General features: G+C 38.3%; 1 protein-coding gene across 1 annotated transcript in view; it reads right to left on the minus strand.

The window, feature by feature from the left end:
- The window catches only part of FCHSD2 (FCH and double SH3 domains 2), a 339,502-nt gene that overhangs the window by 261,198 nt on the left and 53,677 nt on the right, over window positions 1-24,627 (minus strand). Inside the window, exon 3 of the mRNA XM_050756143.1 lies at window positions 8,069-8,114. Within this exon, the coding sequence (XP_050612100.1) occupies window positions 8,069-8,114 (46 nt within the window). The remainder of the gene's footprint in view (window positions 1-8,068; window positions 8,115-24,627) is intronic.

Below are 24,627 nucleotides of genomic sequence, written 5' to 3' on the forward strand. Positions count from 1 at the left end.
AGGACGTATCACTTGAGGTCAGGAGTTCAAGACCAGCCTGACCAACATAGCGAAACCTAACTCTACTAAAAATACAAAAATTAGCTGGGAGTGGTGGTGCATGCCTGTAATCCCAGCTACTCAGGAGACTGAGGCATGAGAATCTCTTGAACCCAGGGGGCAGAAGTTTGCAGTAAGCCACGATCACACCACTGACAAGACTGTCTCAAAAAACAATAATAAATAAAATCAACAAAGAAAAAGTTGTTAAACATGGGGGCCAGGCATGGTGGCTCACACCTGTAATCCCATCACAATGGGAGGCCGAGGTGGGTGGATCGTTTGAGTCCAGGAGTTCGAGACCAGCCTGGGCAACATGGCAAAACCTCATCTCTACTAAAAATACAAAAATTAGCCACGCATGGTGGTGCACACCTGTAGTCCCAGCTACTTGGGAGCCTGACACAGGAGAATCACCTGAGCCCGGGGAGGTCAAGGCTGCAGTGAGCCATGATCATACCACTTTACTCCAGCCTGGGCAACAGAGTGAGAACCCGTCTCAAAAACAAACAAAAAAATGTTAAACATAAATCACCAAATGGCCTGAAAATTCTACTCTTAGTACATACCCAAGAAATATGAAAACATGTCTAAATAAAGACTAGAATATGAAATATGAAAACATGTCTAAATAAAGACTAATATGGTTATTAGGCAGCATTACACCTAACCAAATTTGAAACATGGGAAAATGGAAAGCAATCTAATGTTCACCAGTTGGTGAATGGATAAACAAAATGTTATATATCCGTGCCAAGAAACACTAGCCACCAATAAAAAGGAATAAATTAATGATGCATGGTAAAACATGTAAGAACCTCAAAAAAATCTGCTAAGTGAAAGAAGACAGACAAGGAAGGAGACATACCATATGATTACATTTGTATGGTATGTCCAGAAGAGGCAATTTTATAGGACATAAAGCTGATGGTTACCTTGGGCTCAGGATAAAAGTAGAGACCGGCTTCAAACAGGCACAGGAAATGAACTGGAATAATGGCAATGTTCTAAAACTGAATTGTGCTGATTATGGCATAACTGTACGTTTTTTTTTTTTTTTTAATTTATTTATTATTATTATACTTTAAGTTGTAGGGTACATGTGCATAACGTGCAGGTTTGTTACATATGTATACTTGTGCCATGTTGGTGTGCTGCACCCATCAACTCATCATTTACATCAGGTATAACTCCCAATGCAATCCCTCCCCCCCCCCCCTCCCCATGACAGGCCCCTGTGTTTGCTAAAAATCACTTAATTATATACTTAAGATAGATGAATCATTAATGGTATGTAAATTAAAAGTATACATAACATTTTTTCTTTTTTTTTTTTTTTGAGATGGAGTCTCGCTCTGTCGCCCAGGCTGGAGTGCAGTGGCGCAGTCTCGGCTCACTGCAAGCTCCACCTCCTGGGTTCACGCCATTCTCCTGCCTCAGCCTCCCGAGTAGCTGGGACTACAGGCGCCCACCACCGCACCCGGCTAGTTTTTTGTATTTTTAGTAGAGACAGGGTTTCACCGTGTTAGCCAAGATGGTCTCAATCTCCTGACCTCATGATCCACCCACCTTGGCCTCCCAAAAGTATTTTTTAAAGTAACCAGCAAGGGATAGCAGGTGGGAAGCTATAAATGAAACAAATTTCGTAATGTACTGATACTAGTAGAAGCTGGGTAATAGCTAATAAGAGTTTGTTATGCTAGGCCCCGCGCAGTGGCTCACACCTGTAATCCCAGCACTTTGGGAGGCTGAGGCGGGTGGATCACGAGGTCAGGAGATCAAGACCATCCTGGCTAACACAGTGAAACCCCACCTCTACTAAAAATACAAAAAATTAGCCGGGCATGGTGGTGGGCACCTGTAGTCCCAGCTACTTGGGAGGCTGAGGCAGGAGAACGGCATGAACCTGGGAGGCGGAGCTTACAGTGAGCCAAGATCATGCCACTGCACTCCAGCCTGGGCAACAGAGCGAGACTCTGTCTCAAAAAAAAAAAAAAAAAAAAAAGAGTTCGTTATGCTAATTCCTTCTACTTTCACATGTTTGAAAACTTTAATAATGTTTCTTTAAAAATTAAGAAAACGCAATTTTTTTAAAAATCAATAAAATATTTGAATAAACATCTGACCACAGACTATATACAGATCGCAAATAAACACATGAAAATGATGCTTAGCATCATTAGATATTGGGTAAATACAAATTAAAACCACAATAAATACTATTACACATCTACCATAATATCAAAACTAAGAAGACTAACTATACCTAATTGTTGAGGAGGACGTGGAGCACCTAGAACTCACATATACAGCTGGTGGGAACAAACTCCTTGGAATACAGTTTGGCAGTTATTTAAAAAGTTAAAAATGATTCAGCCATTCCACTCCACTTACCCAAGAGGAATGAAACCACTTAACCATACACAAATGTTTATAGCAACTTTATTTATAATATCCAAAAAATCAGAAATAACTCACAGGTCCATCAACAGGAAAATGGATAAACTGTGGTATATCCATATAATGGAATACTACACAGCAATAAAAAAAAATGAAATACTGATGCACACAGCAACATAAAGTACAAAATAGTTAATGCTAAATGAAGAAGCCAGCAGGGAGAGAGGGATTATAAGGATACACAAGAAAACTTTGGGGGCTTACAGATGTGTTCATTATCCTGCTTGTGATGCTAGTTTCACAGGTATGTATTCATGCCAAAATTTATCAAATTATAAATTGTGTGGCTTATTGTGTATCAATTACATAACAATAAAGCTATTTTTTAAGTCAGTATAGGAGATTCCTTGAGTAGGAGTGAGGGCAGTAAAAGTAGGGTACAAGAGGAATTTCTGGGATGCTGTTAATGTGTTTCTTGACCTGGGTGCTAGTTATATGGATGTGTTTGCTTTGAAAATTCCTGAAGCTACATAATTATGACCTGTACACTTCTCTGTATGTATATGTCAATTTTGTTAAAGCTTATTAAAAAGAAAATGAGATACTACTATATACTCATCAAAATGTCAGTCTTTTTAATTTTAGAGAATACTAAACTTTAGCAAAGATATGAAGCAACTGGAACTCTCATACATTGCTGGTGAGAATGTAAACTGGTACAGTCACTTTGGAAAACTGGCTGTATCTACTAAAGTAGAACATACCACATGCCCAATGACCCAGCAGTTCTACTCCTAGACATATACCAAAGAGAGATATGTTCATATGTCCACCTAAAGACATGTATAAAACCTTTGCTTAGAAGCCCTAGTCAAAACTCATAGAAAACAAAAACAATAGGAATTTTCTTTATCAGTATAAATCGTGATATATTCATTCAGTGGACACGATAAAGTAAAGAAGAATGAACTACTACTACATGCAACAACATGCATGAAGCTTAAAAGCTGAATACTGAATGAAAGAAATCAGACACAGAAGGGTACATATTCTATGATGCCACTTAAGTTCAAAAATCAGAAATCCAAAAAATAACAACTATTCTGATTAAAAAAAAAAAAAAAAAGTACCGGTTGCCATTGAAAGGTATGAATATTAACTGCTTCTGGGGCCCTGATAATGTTCTTGGGGGATAGGGGACTGTTCTTTTTTACAGACAAGGTCTCACTCTGTCACTGAGTCTGGAGTGCAGTGGTGCAATCACAGCTCACTGCACCCTTGAAATCCTGGACTCAAGTGATCCTCCTGCTTCAGTCTCCAAGTAGTTAGGACTACAGGCATGCACCACCTCGCCTGGCTAATTTTTTTTTATTTTTTATAGAGATGGGGTCTCACTATGTTGTCCAGGCTGGTCTGAGACTCCTGGTCTAAAGTGATCAATCTGCTCTGGCCTCACCAAGTGTTGGGATTACAGGCATAAGCTACTGCGCCTGGCCTGCTGGTAATGTTCTATATCTTAATCTGGATAAGTTACATGAGTGTGTTCACAAAAATTTATCAGTGTACTAAGGACTTCTCCATCTTACTACAAATAGGCTATATTTCAACTTTTTAAAATTTATCTCCCAAAATTTTAACTCTACACTAAGCCAAAAGAGGTAAGAGAAATAAATAATTTTTTTTTTCTTTTTTTTTGAGACAGTCTTGCTCTGTTGCCCAGGCTGGACTGCGGTGGTGCCATCTCGGCTCACTGAAACCTCTGCCTTCCGTTTCAAGTGATTCTCCTGCCTCAGAGTAGCTGGGACTATAGGCGCCCATCACCACGCCCAGCTAATTTTTTTTGTATTTTTAGTAGAGGCAGAGTTTCACCATGTTGGCCAGACTGGTCTTGAACTCCTGACCTCGTGATCCGCCCACCTCAGCCTCCCAAAGTGCTGGGATTACAGGTGTGAGCCACTGCGCCTGGTCTAGAAGTAAATAATTTAAATAATGCAACTGTCCTCTCTGACCACATCCTGCCCTCATACAGGAAATGCAAATAAGCCTGAAATAATCAATGCATACTGGCAAAATCTACAGAAATAATATGTTAATTATTTCAGAGGTTTCTCTACTAATGACCAGAAGTAAAAACAATGTTTACACAACCAAAGAAAGAGGATAGAAATATCTGTGTCTATATACTCAGGAAATGAGTTGAAAATTAATTGGGAAAACATTAAAGAGTAAGAACTGAGAAGGATCATCTAAAGGGCAAATGTGATAAGTAACAAAAACAGGCAGTAAACTGGCTCTCTATAAATGGGCTTGATTGTCCCAAGCAGAGACACACTGGAGCATTTTAATTTCTGCATATGATTACTTTATAAAAATTTTTTAATGCATTATTAGATACCTTACATAGTTTACATACATTATTATATAGGATTGTATAAACAAAACCAGCTATACTCTATGTGAGAGACATTTAAATAAATTTTTCAGCCAGGCGCGGTAGCTCATGCCTCTAATTCCCAGTGCTCTGAGAGGCCGAGACAGGAGAATTACTTGAACCCAAGAGTTCGAGACCAGCCTGGGCAACAAAGTAAGACCCTTTCCCTACAAAATAAAAATACTAGATGGGCATGGTGGCACGCATCTGTAGTCCCAGCCACTCAGGAGCTGAGGCAGGAGGATCACATGATCCCACACTAAGCTATGATTGTACCACTGCATTCCAGTCTGGGTGATAGAGCAAGACTCTGTGTCAAAAAAAAAAAAAAAAGAAAGAAAAATTTTCAAGGGTAAATTTGACTTTGACCACTCTGTAAAATGTAATTCCACTGTACCTGCATACATACATATTTACACACAGATACATAGCATAAATATCTATGTGCATATATGTATTTGACCAAAAAAAAAAAGAGTAAGTTTAAATATATCATTTAGAGTTACAAAAGTAACAAAGGTACTAAAATAGTGCCACGATTATATTGAAAAGAGTAGGCTGGAGAGGAATGGCATAGTAAGTTTCTCATTTATTACAGGTAATCAAGTGATAATGTTTAGAATTGATAAAGAGTCAGTTATAAGCATATTATTTAAAGATATAGAGGCTGGGTATGGTAATTCCAGCACTTTGGGAGGCTGAGGTGGGCAGATCACCTGAGGTCAGGAGTGCAAAACCAGCCTGGACAACATGGTGAAACTCTGTCTCTACTAAAAAGACAAAAATTAGCCAGGTGTGATGCAGGCACCTGTAATCCCAGCTGAGGCAGGAGAATTGCTTAAACCCAGGAGGCGGAAGTTGCAGTGAGCCAAGATTGCACCACTGCACTCCGGTTTTTCCTGGGTGACAGAGCAAGAAGACTCCATCTCAAAAAAGAAAAAAAAAAAAAAAAAACAAAACTTTAAATCTTGTTACAGAAGACTATATCATATAAAAGTTTTGATTTTCTATTAAAATTTTTAAAGTACATCATAGACTTTTTTTCTTTCTTTTTATTTATTTATTTTTAGACAGGGTTTCACTCCCATCGCCTAGGCTGGAGTGCAATGGCACTATCTCAGCTCACTGCAATCTCCAGCTCCAGGGCTCGAGCAATTCTCCTGCCTCAGCCTCCCTAGTAGCTGGGATTACAACCATGTGCCACCGCCCTTGGCTAAAATAGCGTATCATAGACTTTCATCTCAAATTTATAAATATATATGTAGTGTATGTTTACATGTATGAGAGTGTATTTGTAAAGGGCATCATAACTGTTGCTATTTCACAGGTTTGAGAGGATCAAACCAGATAACATACATAAAATACTCACAGCATGGTACAAAGGATTCAATAAATGTCAGCTATCATTACTAGTATTTATTATACAGGCATAGAAAAAGCATTCAATACTGAGTGCAGTGACTCACGCCTGTAATCTCAGCACTCTGGGAGGCCGAGGTGGGTGGATCACCTGAGGTCAGGAGTTCGAGACCTGGCCAACATGGCAAAACCCCGTCTCTATTAAAAATACAAAAATCGGCCGGGTGCAGTGGCTCATGCCTGTAATCCCAGCACTTTGGGAGGCCGAGGCAGGCGGATCACACAGTCAAGAGATTGAGACCATCCTGGCCAACATGGTAAAACCCTGTCTCTACTAAAAATACAAAAAAATTAGCTGGGCGTGGTGATGTGTGCCTGTAATTTCAGCTACTCAGGAGGCTGAGGCAGGAGAATCGCTTGAACCCGGGAGGCAGAAGTTGCAGTGAGCCGAGATCGCGGCACTGCACTCCAGCCTGAACGAAAGAGTGACTCCATCTCAAAAAAAAAATAAAGAAAGAAAGAAAAAGCATTCAACAAAAATATTAAAACTGATGCTATTCATTATGTAAAGCACTTGATACATAATAAGCACTCAACAACTACTGATTGAACCAATGAACTAATTAGTTCTGTCTAGCTTTCAAGGAATAGGTGATTTTCTTCTAAGATTATCAAATCAAAAATAAAGGCAGACAGCTACCAAATTAACTATAATGAAATTAGAATTTTATTAAAAAATCTGACAAAGCCTAAAAGAATCATGCCCCAATCTCTCATTATTTATAATGAGAATAACAATAGTAGCAGCAATAGTGGTTACCATGTAGAAAATTTACTCTATGTTAATTTTTCCTTCTAACAATCTCCCATATTTTAAAATTTTTGCTACAAAGACAACTTTTACAATTTGCAGAAGTAAGTAACAATTTTAGAATACTACCCCACAGATAAAGTAATTGTTTAAAGGGTCAAAATTTCCAAATTGTATTAAATTATCTTTGTACATGAAAGAGTAGTTATTAATTCTTACACAACCACAAAATGATATATCAACATAATTTTTTCTTGTCACATTTAGTAATCTGGACTGCACTAAAGGTCTAAGTAAAATTAAAGAAGGAAATGCTTCAATTTTCCTAGGAAAAGCTCCATGTCATCCACTGAAAGCATTATTACTCTTTATCAACACAGTCATAATGAGAACCAAATGCCTGATGAAAAATTAACCTTCCATAAACTGCAGAGAATGGGGCATATAAAGAAGAATAAATCAACATACTTGTAAAAAGTATCATTATTCATACTTGCAAATACTTTACAAATATTATAAATAATACCTCCTCCAGGTTTACAACCTTCTTTATAACGATTCAAACAGAGCAAAGTTGGGGATCAAAGTGAGAGAGAAGTAACAAGGAAAGGGCTGGGCACAGTGGCTCATGCCTATAATCCCAACACTTTGGGAGGCCAAGACGGGCGGATCACGAGGCCAAGAGATTGAGACTGTTCTGGCCAACATGGTGAAACCCCGTCTCTACTAAAAATACAAAAATTAGCTGGGCGTGGTGGCACATGCCTGTAGTCCCAGCTACTCAGGAGGCCGAGGCAGGAGAAATGCTTGAACCTGCGAGGTGGAGGTTGCAGTGAGCCAAGATCGCGCCACTGCACTCTAGCCTGGCGACAGAGCGAGACTCCATCTCAGAAAAAAAAAAAAACAAGAAAGAAATAACAAGAAAAGGAAGGCATAGGGATATTATGGCTTGTCTCCAACAACCATTTCTGTCCTTAAGCCACGGAAAATAAGTATACCTAGAATGGGACCTCCAATTCCAAACTTACCTGTGCATACTCTCTTTCAATAGCAGCCTTCTTCTGACTGAATGTCCTAAAAATACAAAGAAAAATTAATTATCAGAAGGATAACTTAATAATTTCATGTAAATCTATCAACACACCTTCAAATACTGCCTGGTAAGATATGTGAGGGAAAGGTCAATATTTTATTCATTTTTATGTCCTTAGGAATACTGCTAACAGCATGGTCCCTACAGTCAGAGGATCTACATTCAAACCCCAGCTCTACCACCAACTAGCTGTATGACCTTGGCCAAGTCACTTCACTTCTCTCTTCCTCAGTTTCCTCCTTGCTAAAATGGGGATAATAACAGTACTCACCTCATAAGGATATTATAAAATTTAGTTACTTGAAATACATAAAGCACTCAAAATAGTGCCTACCACATGGTAAAATCTATATAAATGTTGGCTACTGTTACAAGAATAGCTACTATATATTAGGCACTAAAGATGTTTACTGGACTTAACAATGTAAGAGGGAACTAATGAAAACAAGGTGAAAATCAAATTTGATTGGCTTCTGAATATGAAAAATGCTCAAAATGGTGGAATGATGAGAGCATACTTTCCATACATGTATTATATTTCAAAGATTCTAAAGTACACCCTTTTCTTTTTTTTTTGTTTTTTGTTTTGTTTTGTTTTGTTTTTTTACAGACAGGGTCTTGTTCTGTTGCCTAGGCTGGAGTGCAGCAGTGAATAAGGTCCTAGCTCACTGTAGCCTTTAATTCCTGGCTCAAGAGATCTTCCCACCCCTGCCTCCGAAGTGGCTGGGACTACAGGTGCACACCACCACATCTGGCTAATTTTTAAATACTTCTTGTAGAGATGGAGTCTTGTTATGTTTCCCAGACTGGTCTTGAACTCCTGGCCTCAAAGCAATACTCCTGCCTTGGCCTCCCAAAGCACTGGGATTACTGGCATGAGTCAATGCACTTAGCCAGTACATCCTTTACCTATATTAACATTTATGATACTGGAATGCATCTTTTAATGATGATTGGCAGTATTTTCCTCTATCTTAATGGTATATAAAATAACAGTGTACCTTACAAACATAAGCATTGTAGAGTCAACAAAATGTGGTACTATTAACAATTTACCTTGAATATCCTGAGTTTAAAGACTTTACCAGTATGTGCCAGGAATCAGTGCTCTTAAAATCACTGCACCAGCGCAAAGACATGAGAGTAAGAAGTAGGAAAAAAAAAAAAAAAAAAAAAAAAAAGGAAAGCACTGAAATAAAGAAAAAGGCAAGAAACCAAAATTCTCACCTTAGAAATCATTTAAATTCACCAAAAGACTTGATTTCTTATATAAAAATATAACTGTTTAAGATCTTATATTTGTTTTGAGTAAATAACTAATTTCTTAATTTCAAAATAACGAAAGGAAGAAGTCTCATTTTAAACATAAAGATTCATGCTTATTCAAGGGTGCTTCAAATGGCCAACACAATAAAACGAAGACTATATTATCTTTTTAAATGTTTATTTAAAAAAAAAAAAAGTCTCCAGTGGATTCAAGGTTAAAAAATGAGAGAGGATTCTGGGAAGATGGCAGCTTAGTCAACACCAGGAATCTGACTCCCAGGCTAGGTAACAATTGCACTGGCAGAATGAATCATGTAACCATTTTGGAACTAGGAGTCATGAAGGCTTGCAACATCCAGGGGAAGCCTTGGATGATAAATTATGATTAATTTTGGCCAATTTCAGCCCTTAGCACAGTGGCAGCCACCACCTCCCACCCCCAAAACCATGGCAGGCAATCATGCATATGTTTCTGGAGCAGCTTGCAAATAGCTACCACAGGGAGGGTGGGCAAAAAGGACCCTGACCTTAAAATATTGGGGCTCTGTGCTCTGACCTCAGATTACCACTTCTGATCATGGAGGTGCAGAAAGAGAGGGGGTGACCACTGTTGTTGCATTTCCCTCAGCATTGATGCAAGTTCCTCTCCTTCTCACTGAAGTGACTTTCGGAGGATTTAAAGAACTGACGCCTTTTCCTTCTCTCTTAATTTTTCTCTTTTTTCCCTTGTGAGAGCCACATCTTGAAGACATTCTAAAGCAACCACATTTAAGGGAGAAATTGGAAAGTCACCACAGAAGCCCACGGGAAGGTGCAGGTTCACAAAAGATTTCAGAAGACCTGATTTTAACACCTCAGGTACAGCTCAGTACAGACTACCTAGAACATTTAAAAACTTTTTAACTATCAAAAAAAAAAAAAAAAATCCCTGGGCAAGGAGGGGAATCTGATTTGCAGAATTACCACAATTCTGGTATTCTGGTTCAAGTTGATGTTTGAAAAAAAAAAAATTAGAGCAGAGTTACCACATTATTACATTCAAATCTCCACTTTTCACCAAAAATCACAAGGCATGCTAAGAAGGAGAGAAGTATGGCCCATTCAAAGGGAAAAATAAGCCAATACAAATTGTCCCTGAAAAAGAATTGATGGCAGATCTACTAAACAAAGATACTAAAACAATGGTTTTAAAGATGTTCAAAGAATTAAAGGTCAAAATGGTAAAACTAAAGAAAACTATGTGTGGGCAAATTGTAAATATGAAAAGAAAGCAGTGCTATGGGGGAAATTTATAGCTTCAAATACCTACATTATTTTACAAGATGAGGCTGGGCGCAGTGGCTCACGCCTGTAATCCCAGCATTTTGAGAGATAGAGGTGGGTGGATCACTTGAGGCCAGGAGTTGGAGACAGGCTTGGCCAACATGGCAAAACTCCGTCTTTACTCAAAATACAAAAACTAGCCAGGCAAGTGGCACATGCCTATAGTCCCAGCTACTCAGGAGGCTAAGGCAGAAGAATTGCTTGAGCCCGGGAGGCAGGGGTTTCAGTGAGCCAAGACAGCACCACTGCACTCCAGCCTGGGCAAGAGAGCAAGACTCCATCTCAAAACAAACAAACAAAAAAACACAAAAGATCAATCTCAAATCAACAACCTAACTTTACAGCTTAAGGAACTAGAAAAAGAACAAATTAAACCCCAAGTGAGCAGAAAGAAGGAAATATTAATAATAAAGATTAGAAAAGAGATAAACGAAGACAGTAGAAAAATAATACAGAAAATCAATGAAACCAAAAGTTGGTTCTTCAGAAAGACCAACAAAATTGACAAATTTTACCTAGATGGACTTATAGAAAAAAAGGGAAAACACTAATTACCAAAATCAGAAATGAAAGTGGTAAACACTACTACTGTTCTATAGAAGTAAAAAGATTGTAAGAGTATTATAAGCAACTGTACACCAGCAAATTAGATAACCTAAATGAAAACAGGGAAGTAATCCAAGTGTCCAAGAAATGAATGGATAAATACAATGTGTTATATACAATGAAATACTATTCAGCTTTAAAAAGGAAGACAAATCTGATATATGCTACAATATGGATGAACCTTAAGAATATTATGCAAAGTGAAGTAAGTAAATCAAAACAACACAAATATTGTATGATTCCAATTATATAAAGTCCTACAGTTAACTGTAAAACAGCCTCAGGCAGTAAAAGGCATTGTATCATAGGAGATGACAGCTCCATGCATGGTACTACCCCTGAAGACCTCCCATGAGACAAGATGTGAAGGCAGAAGACAATAATATTGATGATTCTATGTAGGCCTTGGTTAACGTATATGTGTCTTTATTTTTGACAAAAAAATTTTTAAAGTACAAAAAAATAAAAATTTGTAAAAATAGTCAAAAGCTTATAAAGATATAAAGAAAATATTTTTATATAGTTGTACAATGTGTTTTAAGCTAAGTGTTATTTCAAAAGTCAAAAAGCTTTTTTCTAATTTACAAGTTTATAAAGTAAAAAAGTTATAGTAAGCTAAGGTTAATTTATTTATTACTGAAGAAAGAAAAGTTTTTGGGCCAGGCATGGTGGCTCACCCTGTAATCCTAGCACTTTGGGAGGCCAAGGCAGGTGGATCACTTGAGGTCAGGAGTTCGAGACCAGCCTGGCCAACATGGTGAAACCCCGTCTCTACTAAAAATACAAAATTTAGCCAGGCATGGTGGCACATGCCTGTAGTCCCAGCTACTCGTAAGGCTGAGGCTGGAGAATTGCTTGAATCCACTGCAGAGGTTTCAGTGGGCCAAGATCGCGCCTCTGCACTCCAGCCTGGGCAACAGAGTGAAGCTTTATCTCAAAAAAAAAAAAAAAAAAAAGTTTTTAAAATAAATTTAGTGCAGCCTAAAGTGTACAGTGTAACAAATAAATAGTCTACAGCAGTGTACATTAGTTTCCTAGACCTTTACCTTCACATGCCACTCACTGACTCACCCAGAGCAACTTCCAGTCTCATAAGCTCCATTCATGGCAAGTGCCCTACACAGTAATACCATTTTTCATCTTTTTCCATCTGTCTCCCAGGCTGGAGTGCAGTGGCGCAATCATAGCTTACTCTAACTTTGAACTCCGGTGCCCAAGTGATCCCCTCACCTCAGCCTCCTAAGTAGCTAGGACTACAGGCACATGCCACCAAGTGTGGCTAATTGTTGTTATTGTTCCATTCCTTACTATGTTCCCTAGGCTGGTCCTGAATTCCTGGCCTCAAGCAATCCTCCTGCCTTGTCCTCTCAAAGTGCTAGGATTACAGGCATGAGCCACACTGCCCAGCCCATTTTTTAATCTTTCATACCACATTTTTGTTGTATCTTTCTTATAGTTAGATATGTTTCGATATATAAATACTTACCATTGTGTTACAGCTGCCTGTGGTATTCAATACAGTAACATGCTGTTCAGATTTGTAGCCCAGGAGCAATAGGCTATACCATATAGCTTAGATGTGTAGTAGGCTATGGTTTGTGTAAGTGTACTCCATGATGTTCACACAATGACAAAATTGCCTAACAATGCACTTCTTAGAATGTATCCCCATCATCAAGCAATGCATGATTGTATATATACATATGTGTGTGTGTGCGTGTGTGTGTGTGTGTGTGTGTATGTATACTAAAATAGTAATGAAAGTGTTCTCTGGGTCATGGTATTACAGGCTTTCTTTACTTTCTTCTTTTGCTTTCCATAATTTCTGGTGTTGTAGTAAATATATAATGCTTGAAAAAATAAAGTCCTTTATTCAAAAAAATGCAAATTCATAAACATGTACACATACTTTTTTTACACTCATGTTGTTTTTCTATAATTGGACTAAGAACAGGAAACAACAGGTGCTGGAGAGGATGTGGAGAAATAGGAACACTTTTACACTGTCAGTGGGACTGTAAACTAGTTCAACCATTGTGGAAGACAGTGTGGCAATTCCTCAAGGATCTAGAACTAGAAATACCATTTGACCCAGCAATCCCATTACTGGGTATATATCTAAAGGATTATAAATCATGCTGCTATAAAGACACATGCACACGTATGTTTACTGCAGCACTATTCACAATAGCAAAGACCTGGAACCAACCCAAATGCCCATTAAGGATAGACTGGATTAAGAAAATGTGGCACATAAACACCATGGAATACTACACAGCCATAAAAAAGGATGAGTTCATGTCCTTTGTAGAGACACGGATGAAGCTGGAAACCATCATTCTCAGCAAACTATCCCAAGGACAGAAAACCAAACACCGCATGTTCTCACTCATAGGTGGGAAGTGAACAATGAGAATACTTGGACACAGGAAGGTGAACATCACACACCGGGGCCTGTCGGGGGCAGGGGGAGAGGGGAGGGATAGCATTAGGAGATATATCTAATGTAAATGACGAGTTAATGGGTGCAGCACACCAACATGGCACATATATGCATATGTAACAAACCTGCACATTGTGCACATGTACCCTAGAACTTAAAGTATTATAATAAATAAATAAATGAAAAAAAATTGGACTAAGAAATTATGACCAGCACTACCAAATGTTATCTCGCTACCCACTACAAATACCCGAGCAAACGACACTAATTAAAATGAACTGGCTCACATTTTTACCATTTAAACATTTTTTAAAAATCTAAAAATCCTACCTATATATTGTAGATGATTGGATTTTTTGTATCTCACAAAAGACAAAAGGAAATATGTAAATTATGTATTTATTACCCTTTTAAGTTTATACATAACTCATTTTAAAATAAGGACATTTAAAATAAGTCCACAAGAAAAAGGAATAGCTTTTGTACCCTTGATGTGCATATCAACTAATTTAAATATTCTCAGTAGCATTTTTAGTTTTAGTAAAAAGTTACTTGTCTACCAACTAATTTCCTGTTTTAAAGCAAAAAAACAAATCTGGGATACCAACTACTCAAAATTCACATAACATATATTTGGAAATCTATTCATTATAATGTATCATTATATATCAAGAGAGCACAGCAAAAGAAACCTGATAATCTCCATATAAGATGAAAAGGCATTTGCTAAAATTCTGAATCAATGTCTCATAAAACTTTTAAAAAATATTAATGGGTGCTATAACAAAACAAACAATAACAAGTATTGGCAAGTATGTGAAGAAATCAGAACTCTCATACAGTGCTAGTGGAAATGTAAATGGTGCAGGTTCTGTGGAAAACAGTCTGGGAATTCCCAAACTGGTTAAACACATCATTAGCATATGATTCAACAATTCTATTCCTAGGTGTCTATCCAGGAAAACTTAAAACACATGTCCACACAAAAACTGGTAAATGAATGTTCACAGCAGCATTATTCATAATATCCAAACAGTGCAAACAACCCTCATGTCCATCAACTGATGAATGTATAAACAAGATGTGATATATTTATATAATGGAATGTTATTCAGCCATAAGAAGGAATGAAGCACTGACACATGCTACAATATGGATGAACCTCAATAACATAAGTGAAAGAAAACGGATGCAAAAGGCCAAATATTTTAGAATTTCATTTATACAAAGTGTCTACAATGAGCAAGTCCAGAGAGACAAAAAGTAAATTAGTGATTGCCAAGGCCTGGGAGATTGAGAAAAACTTTGCCATTAATCCAAAAGTACAGTATTTTTAACTGGATAAACATTTTCATACAGAAAAATGAGCATGTAAAAAGAGCCACAAAAATTCTGAGAAAGAGTAATATTAAAAAAAAAAAGCCTACCCTTACCAGATGTTAAAAATTTTAAAGTGACAGTAATTAAAATAGCTTGGTAATGGAACATAAGTAGACAGAGTAATAAAAGATAAGTTAGGAATCAGGAATATATCTAAATGTATCTAGAAATTTAGTAACTGAAAATTCTGAGGGGAAAAAAGATGCATTATCAGTAAATTGTGTTGGGATAACTTGATAGGAAGATCTAATGTTAAGTAAACAAAAAATGTACAGAATAATGTATACTATCTTTTCAAATAAAAACGTTTACACATATATATATGGTAATTATAATACTTCTCAATTACAGCATTTCCTCATGTGAAAATCCATCCTGTGCAAAAATGCCTACTCTGGTTCCCTTAGAAATCACTGTGACAGAACTCCCTAAAATATTACACATGAGACTAGCCTAACAAGGGCTCCACATGAAGAAACTGGCAGCAGCAGTAGAAGAAAGACCTTCTACTACATTCCTGTTTGTACTATTTGAATGTAAACTATGTGCATATGTATAATGCATATTTTTATTGAGATGAAATTCACATAATATACAATCAACTGTTTTAAAGTGAACAACTCAGTGACATTTAGTGCATTCACAAATGTTGTACAACCACTACCATCTCTCCCTAATTTCAAACTTTTTCATCACCCCAGAACACTCCAGACCCATTAAATAATCACACTTCACTCCCCTTTCTTCTCCTCCCTTGTCAACTACTAATCTAATTTCTTGTCTCTACAAATTTGCCTATTCTGGGTATTTCATATGAAAGAAATTATATGTGACCTTTTGTGTCTGACTTCATTCACTTAGCATACATTTGTAAGGTTTATACAAGTTGTAGTATATATCAATACTTCATTTCTTTTTATGGTTGAATAATGTTCCATTTTATGGGTATACCACAATTTGTTTATTCATTCATTTATTGATAGACATTTGGGTTTCCACATCTTGAGTATTACGGATAAAAATGCTGCTATCCACATTCATGTATAAATCTGTATGTAAAGATACATTTTTAGGCCAGGCGCACTGGCTCACACCTGTAATCTCAGCACTTCGGGAGGCCAAGGCAGGCAGATCACTTGAGGTCAGGAGTTTGAGACCAGCCTGGCCAACATGGTGAAACCCCATCTCCACTAAAAATACAAAAAAAAAAAAAAAATTAGCCAGGTGTAGTGGCAGTTGCCTGTAATCCCAGCTACACGGGAGGCTAAGGCAGGAGAATCACTTGAACCCAGGAGGTGGAGGCTGCAGTGAGCCAAGATCGTGCCACTGCACTCCAGCCTGGGCCACACAGCAAGACTCCATCTCAAAAAAAAAAAAAAAAAAAAAAAAAAAAAAGAAAAGAAAAGAAAGCAAATACCACTAAAGAAAAGAAAAGAAAAGAAAAGAAAAGAAAAGAAAAGAAAAGAAAAGAAAGCAAATACCACTTCCAGGCAGACTTATAGAATGTCAAACCACATTCACACGTTATGCCCCAGCTAAGTTTCTTAAAAGGACCAGTAGGCTCATGATTTCATGTTCTAGCAAATGTGGTCTTTTCCACTTGGAATTTCCTCCCCTGTTATTTGGCCTAACTCTTCCTCATTCTTTAAAACCTAGCTGAGGCTGGGCGTGGGGGCTCACACCTGTAATCCCAGCACTTAGAGAGGCCAAGGCAGGTTGATGACTTGAGGTCAGGAGTTCGTGACCAGCCTGGTCAGCATGGTGAAACCCCATCTCTACTAAAAATACAAAAAATTAGCTGGGCGTGGTGGTGTGCACCTGTAATCCCAGCTACTCAGGAGGCTGAGGCAGGAGAATGGTTTGAACCTGGGAAGCGGAGGTTGCAGAGAGCTGAAATTGTGTCACTGCACTCCAGCCTGAGCAACAGACTCAGTCTCAAAAAAACAAACAAAAACAAAAACAAAAAAACCTAGCTGAAAATATGATCTCATCTGAGAAGCCCTCCTGAATTCCACTTGTGATCCAGATATACCTCCTCTGAGATCCTCCAGCATCTTCTTTTTTAGAGGTAGGGTCTTGCTCCATCACTAAGGCTGGAGTGTAGTGGTGCAATCATAGCTCACAGCAGACTCTAACACATGAGATGAAGTCATCCTCCCTCCTTAGCCTCCCAAATAGCTGGGACTACAGGTGCACATCACCACACCTGGCTAATTTTTTAAAATTTTTTTGTAGAGATGGGGTCTTGCTATGTTGCTGAGGCTGATCTCAAACTTCTGGCTTCCAGTGATTCTTCCGCCTCAGCTTCCCAAAGTGCTAGGATTACAGGCGTGAGCCACCACACCTGGCTGATGAATGTTAAGAATAAAGATAGGACTGGGTGCGGTGGCTCGTGCCTGTAATCCCAACACTTTGGGAGGCTGAGTCAGGCGGACAACCTGAGGTCAGGAGTTCAAGCCCAGTCTGACCAACATGGCAAAACCCTGTCTCTACTAAAAATACAAAAATTAGCCAGGTGTGGTGGTGCACATCTGTAATCCCAGCTACCCGGGAGGCTGAGGCAAGATAATCACTTGAACCCCGGAGGCAAAGGTTGCAATGAACCAAGACTGCACCAATGCACTCCAGCCTGGGCTAGAGAGCGAGACTCTGTCTCCCCGCACCAAAAAAAAAAAAAAAAGAAAGAATAAACAAATCTACCAGAATGGTAAAAATTAGACTGAACTATAGCAATGAGGATAAAGGGCAATGAAACTCTTAACATGTTGTTAGTGGGAATGTAAAATGGTACAACCACTTGGGGAAAAGTCTGGTCTTACATTAAACTTACAATTATTTTGATATAACAATTCCAATACTAGTTATATACCAAGGGAAATGAAAACATTTCCACAAAAACACTTGTGCAAAAATATTTATACCATCTTTAGTCATAAATAGCCAAAAACAGTCCAGTTGTCCATCAATGGGATCATGGATAAACAGTAACATATTTATTCTTAAACTGAGTAAAGCTCAGTAACAAAAACAAATAAACAAGATGACCACTTCATTTTTGCTACGATACTTTTATAAATGACACTGCTTAAATATACCTAATATTAGTATATAAAAAATTTTTAGCATGGGCAGCAAACTTGTGTAAGGGAACTAGTGCTTTTATTACCAGCAAATTGATAATTGTTTCATAAAGAAATCTCTTAATTTTGTTCTGGAATACAGTAGCTGTTTGTAAAGGTATTATTACAGTAAATATTGCAATAGCACTAAAATGATGACCTGAGAATACAAACAAAAAAATTTTTTTAACAAGACAAGCAGAACAAACAACTGAAGCCATGTAAGTCTCGCAGAAAGCAAATTATTTGGCTCCTAATAAAAAAATATTACTTCTCTAACATCCATTGAATATCTTCTGGATTTCATGTATTCTACTAAATATGCACTGAGAATATAAAGATGAATGAAACACAGACCCTGCTCTCAAAGTATTCATTTGAATACAGTATAAACAGATGACGCCAAGGCCCACAAATGCTATAGTTACAGAATGAAAACTAGAAGTCTTCTTATTTCACATTAATTAGGTGATCTTGAGCAAGTTAACTTTCCTGACTGTGCTTCAGTTTCCTATCAATAAAATGATAATAAAAAGAAAACCTACCTCACAGGATTATTATGAGTATTAATTAAGTACATATTTATAAAGGACTTGGGATAAACTTGGCACACAGCAAATGCTATTAAAAATATTTGCTAAATAAGTGACAATATCACATTCCACAGCTTATAAATATGAAATCTAATTCAGTTTTAACATTTTCAGTAAATGAATGTGCAAAACACTAACAAAAAATACATTTTAAGTCCTTCTCGTCTTAAATAACAAAGAAAAGTCAGAATCTCCCCACTCCTCCAATCAGAAATCACCCAAAAGAAACAAAGAGAGTAAGAAACATAACTGGAAATATGATCTCCAATAAAACTAGGAAACATATGTATGGACATATAAAGGAATGATATGCCAAAAGGAGAGACAATCTGGAACAAGAGTGGAAAGGTAAGGCACAAGGCTCCAAAACTCAAAGTGGGAATACCTTCCTACAAGCATACTTCCTGAGGTATTAAACTTAAATTCTGCATTTGCAACAACAAAAGCAGGGAACATGGGCTGGCAGAGGAAGCTTTCCTGTTCACAGTTTGAAGAAGTAGAGGAGACAGAACTAAATAAGGAATTACACAAACAAGCCACGCTGGCAGAAACTGAGTTGCTGGTGTGGCAAAAAGATAGTAAGAGAGCCTACACTATGAACAGCCTGCAGCAGCAATCTTCACTGACTGGCTGAGGATAAATTAAAAATAAAAAATTTAATTATGCACTAAACCTGCTCACAAAGAAAACTGCTGTAAATTTGAAAGACACAACCCTGAGCTACCAATATCTAATATCCTAAAGTGTTATAGGAAAAAAAAAAAAAAACTTCTCATTCAAAAATAAACCACCATAAAGGAAGCAGGAACGAGATATCTAAACAAATGTAAAATTTTTAAGAGAAGAAAAAAACAGAACAGGAAAAACACGGTAGTGAAAGGACACTCATGAGCAACATGCTGCCATGAAAGAGATAATATGTAACCAAACATTTAAAATGAATTTTTAAACTTCTTGTATTTAAAAAAGAAAGCAAGCAGGGCACAGTGGCTCACGCCTGTAATCCCAGCACTTAGGGAGGCTGAGGCAGGTGGATCACTCGAGGTCAGGAGTTTGAGACCAGCCTGGCCAACATGATGAAACCCCGCCTCTACTAAAAATACAAAAAAAATTAGCCAGGTATGGTGGTGGGCGCCTGTAATTCCAGCTACTCATAAGGCTGGGACAGGAGAATCGCCTGAACATGGGAGGCGGACGTTGCAGTGAGCCAAGATTGCGCTGCTGCACTCCAGCCTGGGTGACAGAGCAAGACTCCATCTCAAAATAAAAAAAAAAGAAGAAAAGAAAAAGAAAAAGAAAAAGGAAAGGAAAGGGAAAGAAAGGAAAAGAAAATAAAGCAAAGACCACTTCCAGATAGAATTATAGAATGTCAAACCACAAAAGAATAGCAATGGTAAAAAGGTGTATTCTTGTGTTCTTCCTGAACTTATAGGGAAAGTGTTCAGTCTTTCACCACTGAGTACAATGTTACTGTGGGCCTCTCATATGTGCCCTTTAACATGTGAAGGATGTTTCCCCAGCCTAGACTGTGTCACTACACTGCAGCTTGGGGTACAGAGTTTCCTTCCATTCCTAGTTTTCTGAGTCTTTTTTATCATGAAAGACTGTTAAATTATGTCAAATGCTTTTTCTGCCTCTACTGAGATAATCATGTGGTTCTGTCCTTCCTCTTATTAATGTGATGTATTTCACTGACAGACTTTTTTTTTTTTTTTTTTTTTTTTTTGAGACAGGGTCTCACTCTGGTCATCCAGGCTGGAGTACAGTGGCACAATCTCAGCTCACTGCAGCCTCGACTTCCCAGGCTCAAGCAATCCTCCCACCTCAGCCTCCCAAATACCTAGAACTACAGGTATGCACCACTAGGTCTGGCTAAATTTTGTATTTTTTTGTAGAGATGGGGTTTCACCACGTTGCCCAGGCTGGTCTTGAACTTGTGAGCTCAAGCCATGCACCTGCCTCAGCCTCCCAGGTGGCTCCCTGGGATTACGGGCGTGTAATCCCACTTGGTGATGGTAGATAATCCTTTTAATGATTTGTTATTAGATTCAGTTTCCTAGTTTTTTGTTTGTTTGTTTTTGCATCTCTCTTCACAAGAAATAGTAGTCTGTAATTTTCTTCTGGTATCTCTGTTTGATTTTTGTATAAGGGTAAAAACAGCCTCACAGAATATGTTAGAAGCATTCCCTTTTCTTCTGTTTTTTGGAAGAGTAGTAGGATTGGTGTTAATTCATCATTAACTGTTTGGTAGAATTCACCAGTGGAACCATCTAGTCCTAGTATTTCTTGTGAAGTTTTTTTTTTCCCCCTAATTACTGATTCAATCTCTTCACTTGTTATTGAGAATTTCTATTTTTTTCTGTAATTAGTTTTAGTAATTTGTGTTTTTCTGAGATTTATCTAGTTCACCTAAATTATCTAATTTTTTAAGAAGATTATTCATGTTATTCCCTTACAATCCTTTTAGTTTCTGTAAGGTAGTAGTATTCCCACTGTATTTTCTGTTTGTACACATTTACTGTCTCTCTCGATCTCTCTGTCTATCTATTTTAGAGACAGAGTCTTGCTATGTTATCCCAGTTAGGCTCAAACTCCTGGGCTTAAGTGATCCTCCTGCCTTGGCCTCCAAGTAGCTAGGACTACACTTGCATAGGCCATAGTGCCCAGCTCTTCTTTTAATCTAAGGTTTGTCAATTTGTTATCTTTTCAAAGTACCACCTTTAGTTTCATTGATTTTCTTCATCATTTTTCTACTCTATATCATTTTTCTCTGATCTAACCTTTATTATTTTTTCCTTTTGGGTTTAGCTTGCTCTTTTTCTAATTCTTAGGGTATAAAGCTAGGTTGTTAACTTGAGATCTTTCTTCTTTTTTAACACAGGCATTTACAGCCGTAAGTTTTCCCTGAATACTAGTTTCACAGCATATCATAAGTTTTGGTATTATATATTTTTTTGTTCTCGTTTGTCTCCAAGTATTTTCTAATCTCCCTAATGACTTTTTTAACCTACTCATTGTTTAAGAGTATGTTTAATTTCTACATATTTGCATATTTTCCATTTCCTTCTATTAATTGATTTCTAGCTTCATTCCACTATGGGTAAAGAAGATACTTTGTAAGATTTTGATCTTTTAAAATTAACTGGTAATTGCTTATAATCTAACATATGATCTATCCTGGAAAATGTTTTATGTGTACTTGAGAAAAATATACACTCTACTTCATTGGGTGGAGTGTTCTACACATAACTGTTGGGTCTAATTTGTTTACAGTATGGTTAATTGGAACAGAATTGATAGTCCAGAAAAAAAAAATAAACACATATGATCAGCTGATTTTCAACAAGGGTGCCAAGAGCACTAAATTGAGAAAGAATAGTCTCTTCAACAAATGGTGCCAAGAAAACAAGATTTCCACATGCAAAAAATGAAAGTGGATCCCTATCTCATTTCAACTATAAAATTTAAAATGGCTCAAAGACCTAAATGTAACAGCTAAAACTATAAAACTCTTAAAAGAAAACACAGGGGCGATTCTTCATGATCTTGGATTTTACAATGCATTCCTAGATGGGAAACCAAAAGCACAAACAACAAAGAAAAAGCAGGTAAAATGGACTTCATCAAAATTTAAGTCCAGGTGCCAGTGGCTCACCCCTGTAATCTCAACACTTCAGGAGACTGAAGCAGGAGGATCACCTGAGACCAGGAGTTCAAAACCAGCCTTGGCCACATAGTAAGACACCATCTCTACAAAATAAAAAAACTAATTAGCCGGAGGTGGTGGTACATGCCTATTGCCCAGCTACTCAGGAGGCTGAGGTGGAAGAATCACTGAGCCCAGGAGTTCAAGGTTGCAGTAAGCTATGATTGTGCCACTGCACTCCAGCCTTGCCAATGGAGCAAGACCCTGCTTCCAAAAATAAACACACAACGAGGTACTACTTCCTACCCACTAGGATGGCTGTAAAACAAAAACAAACAAACAAACAAACAAAAAAGAAAATAATAAGCATTGGCCAGGATGCGAAGAAATTAGAACCCTCATGCACTGCTGGTGAGAACATAAAATTATGTACCTGCTACAGAAAACAGCTTGGCAGTTCCTCAAAAAGTTAAACACTGTATTACTATATGACACAACAATTCCAACCCGAGGTATATACTCGAGAGAAAACAAATGCTAAACAAAAATTTGCACACAAATGTTCATAACAGCATTACTCATAACAGTCAAAAAGTGGGAGAAAAAAAGCAAAACCAAACATCCATCAACGGATGAATGGATAAATAAAATGTGGTATATACATACAACCGAGTATTATCCAGTCACAAAAGCTGTCAAACACTGATACGGCCCGGGCACCCCGAGCAGTCAGGCGTTGGGCTTTGCGGCGCTCGCCACCCTGGTTCTTCTGCACCCTCGGTCCAGTTGGGGCTGTCAAGCCGGACCAAAAAGGCTATTTCCCCGCGGTTTCCAGTGAGTGGCTGATCCAGCCGGGGCTGTGGCTAGAAAGACAGCGAAGGGAAACCGGGAGAGGTGACACCACCATTTTCTTCCCACCTCATCTTCCTTCACTGGCCTCTCGGTCACTCCGAGGGGGCTGTCGGCACCCGCCTCTGCCCCATCCCCGTCCCCACTAATGAGGCCTTTCCTGAGCTCTAAGTTTCCCCAGAAGATGTGCCGTTTGTCATAAAAGCACTCATAGCATTTAAGCGCTAATCTTCGACGGCTGCCTTCCCTGACGCACCCTGGAAGGCATGTTGTTGGCCTGACACTTCTCAGTCCTTCCGCTTCCTACAGTGGCTGTGACGCCCCGCGATTCCTCACTGGAAACGTGCTGCCCCCACCACCCTTCTCACTCCAGCTCTTTGTGAACACACCCTCTGTTTCAGAATCCCATCTCCTTGTCACCAAAACGTACCAAGGACCATTCCTCTTCGCGTCCCTTCCTCCCTTCTCAAGAAAACCCTTCTCATATTAATAACAACAATTAAGAGTCCCTTAAGAGGAAGGCACTGACCTAAGCGTTTTACGCGTTTTTTGTTTTTTGTTTTGTTTTGTTTTTTGGGGTTTTTTTTGCCGTTGTTGTTTTTCTGAGACGGAGTTTCGCCCTTGTTGCCCAAGCTGGAGTGCAGTGATGCGATCTCGGCTCACTGCAACCTCCATCTCCCGGGTTCAAGCGATTCTCCTGCCTCAGCCTCCAGAGTAGCTGGGATTACAGGCACGCGCCACCACGCCCAGCTGATTTTGTACTTTTAGTAGAGACGGGGTTTCTCCATGTTGGTCAGGCAGGTCTGGAACTCTCAACCTCTGGTGATCCGCCCACCTCAGCCTCCCAAAGTGCTGGAATTACAGGTGTGAGCCACCGTGCTCCGCCTACATGCATTTTATTTAATCTTCCTATGACAGTCCTTAGGTAGGCAGAAATGAGAAAACTGAGGCACAGAAAAGTTAAATAATTTGCCCAAGGCAACGCAGGTTAGATGTGGTAACACTGAAATTCGAATCTACTGGGTAGCTGACTCTAAATCTGGTGCTATTATCATTCGTTTCTCTTTCCCAAATACTGGGCATTGCTCTTTTTCTAGATGGTTCTACATGGGATTTTTTTCCCCCTTAATGCTGTTTAGAGGTCCTTCTTGAGAAATTCGGCTTCTGTCTGATAACCCTTTTCTCAGAGCTCTCCTCACACAGACCCTTGTTTTTTACCAAGTGTCTAAGCTCTGAGCTTAATATTTTGCATGTCCAAAATGTGCTTAT

This window comes from Macaca thibetana, chromosome 14 (assembly GCF_024542745.1).
Source record: "Macaca thibetana thibetana isolate TM-01 chromosome 14, ASM2454274v1, whole genome shotgun sequence".
Classification (NCBI taxonomy): domain Eukaryota; kingdom Metazoa; phylum Chordata; class Mammalia; order Primates; family Cercopithecidae; genus Macaca; species Macaca thibetana.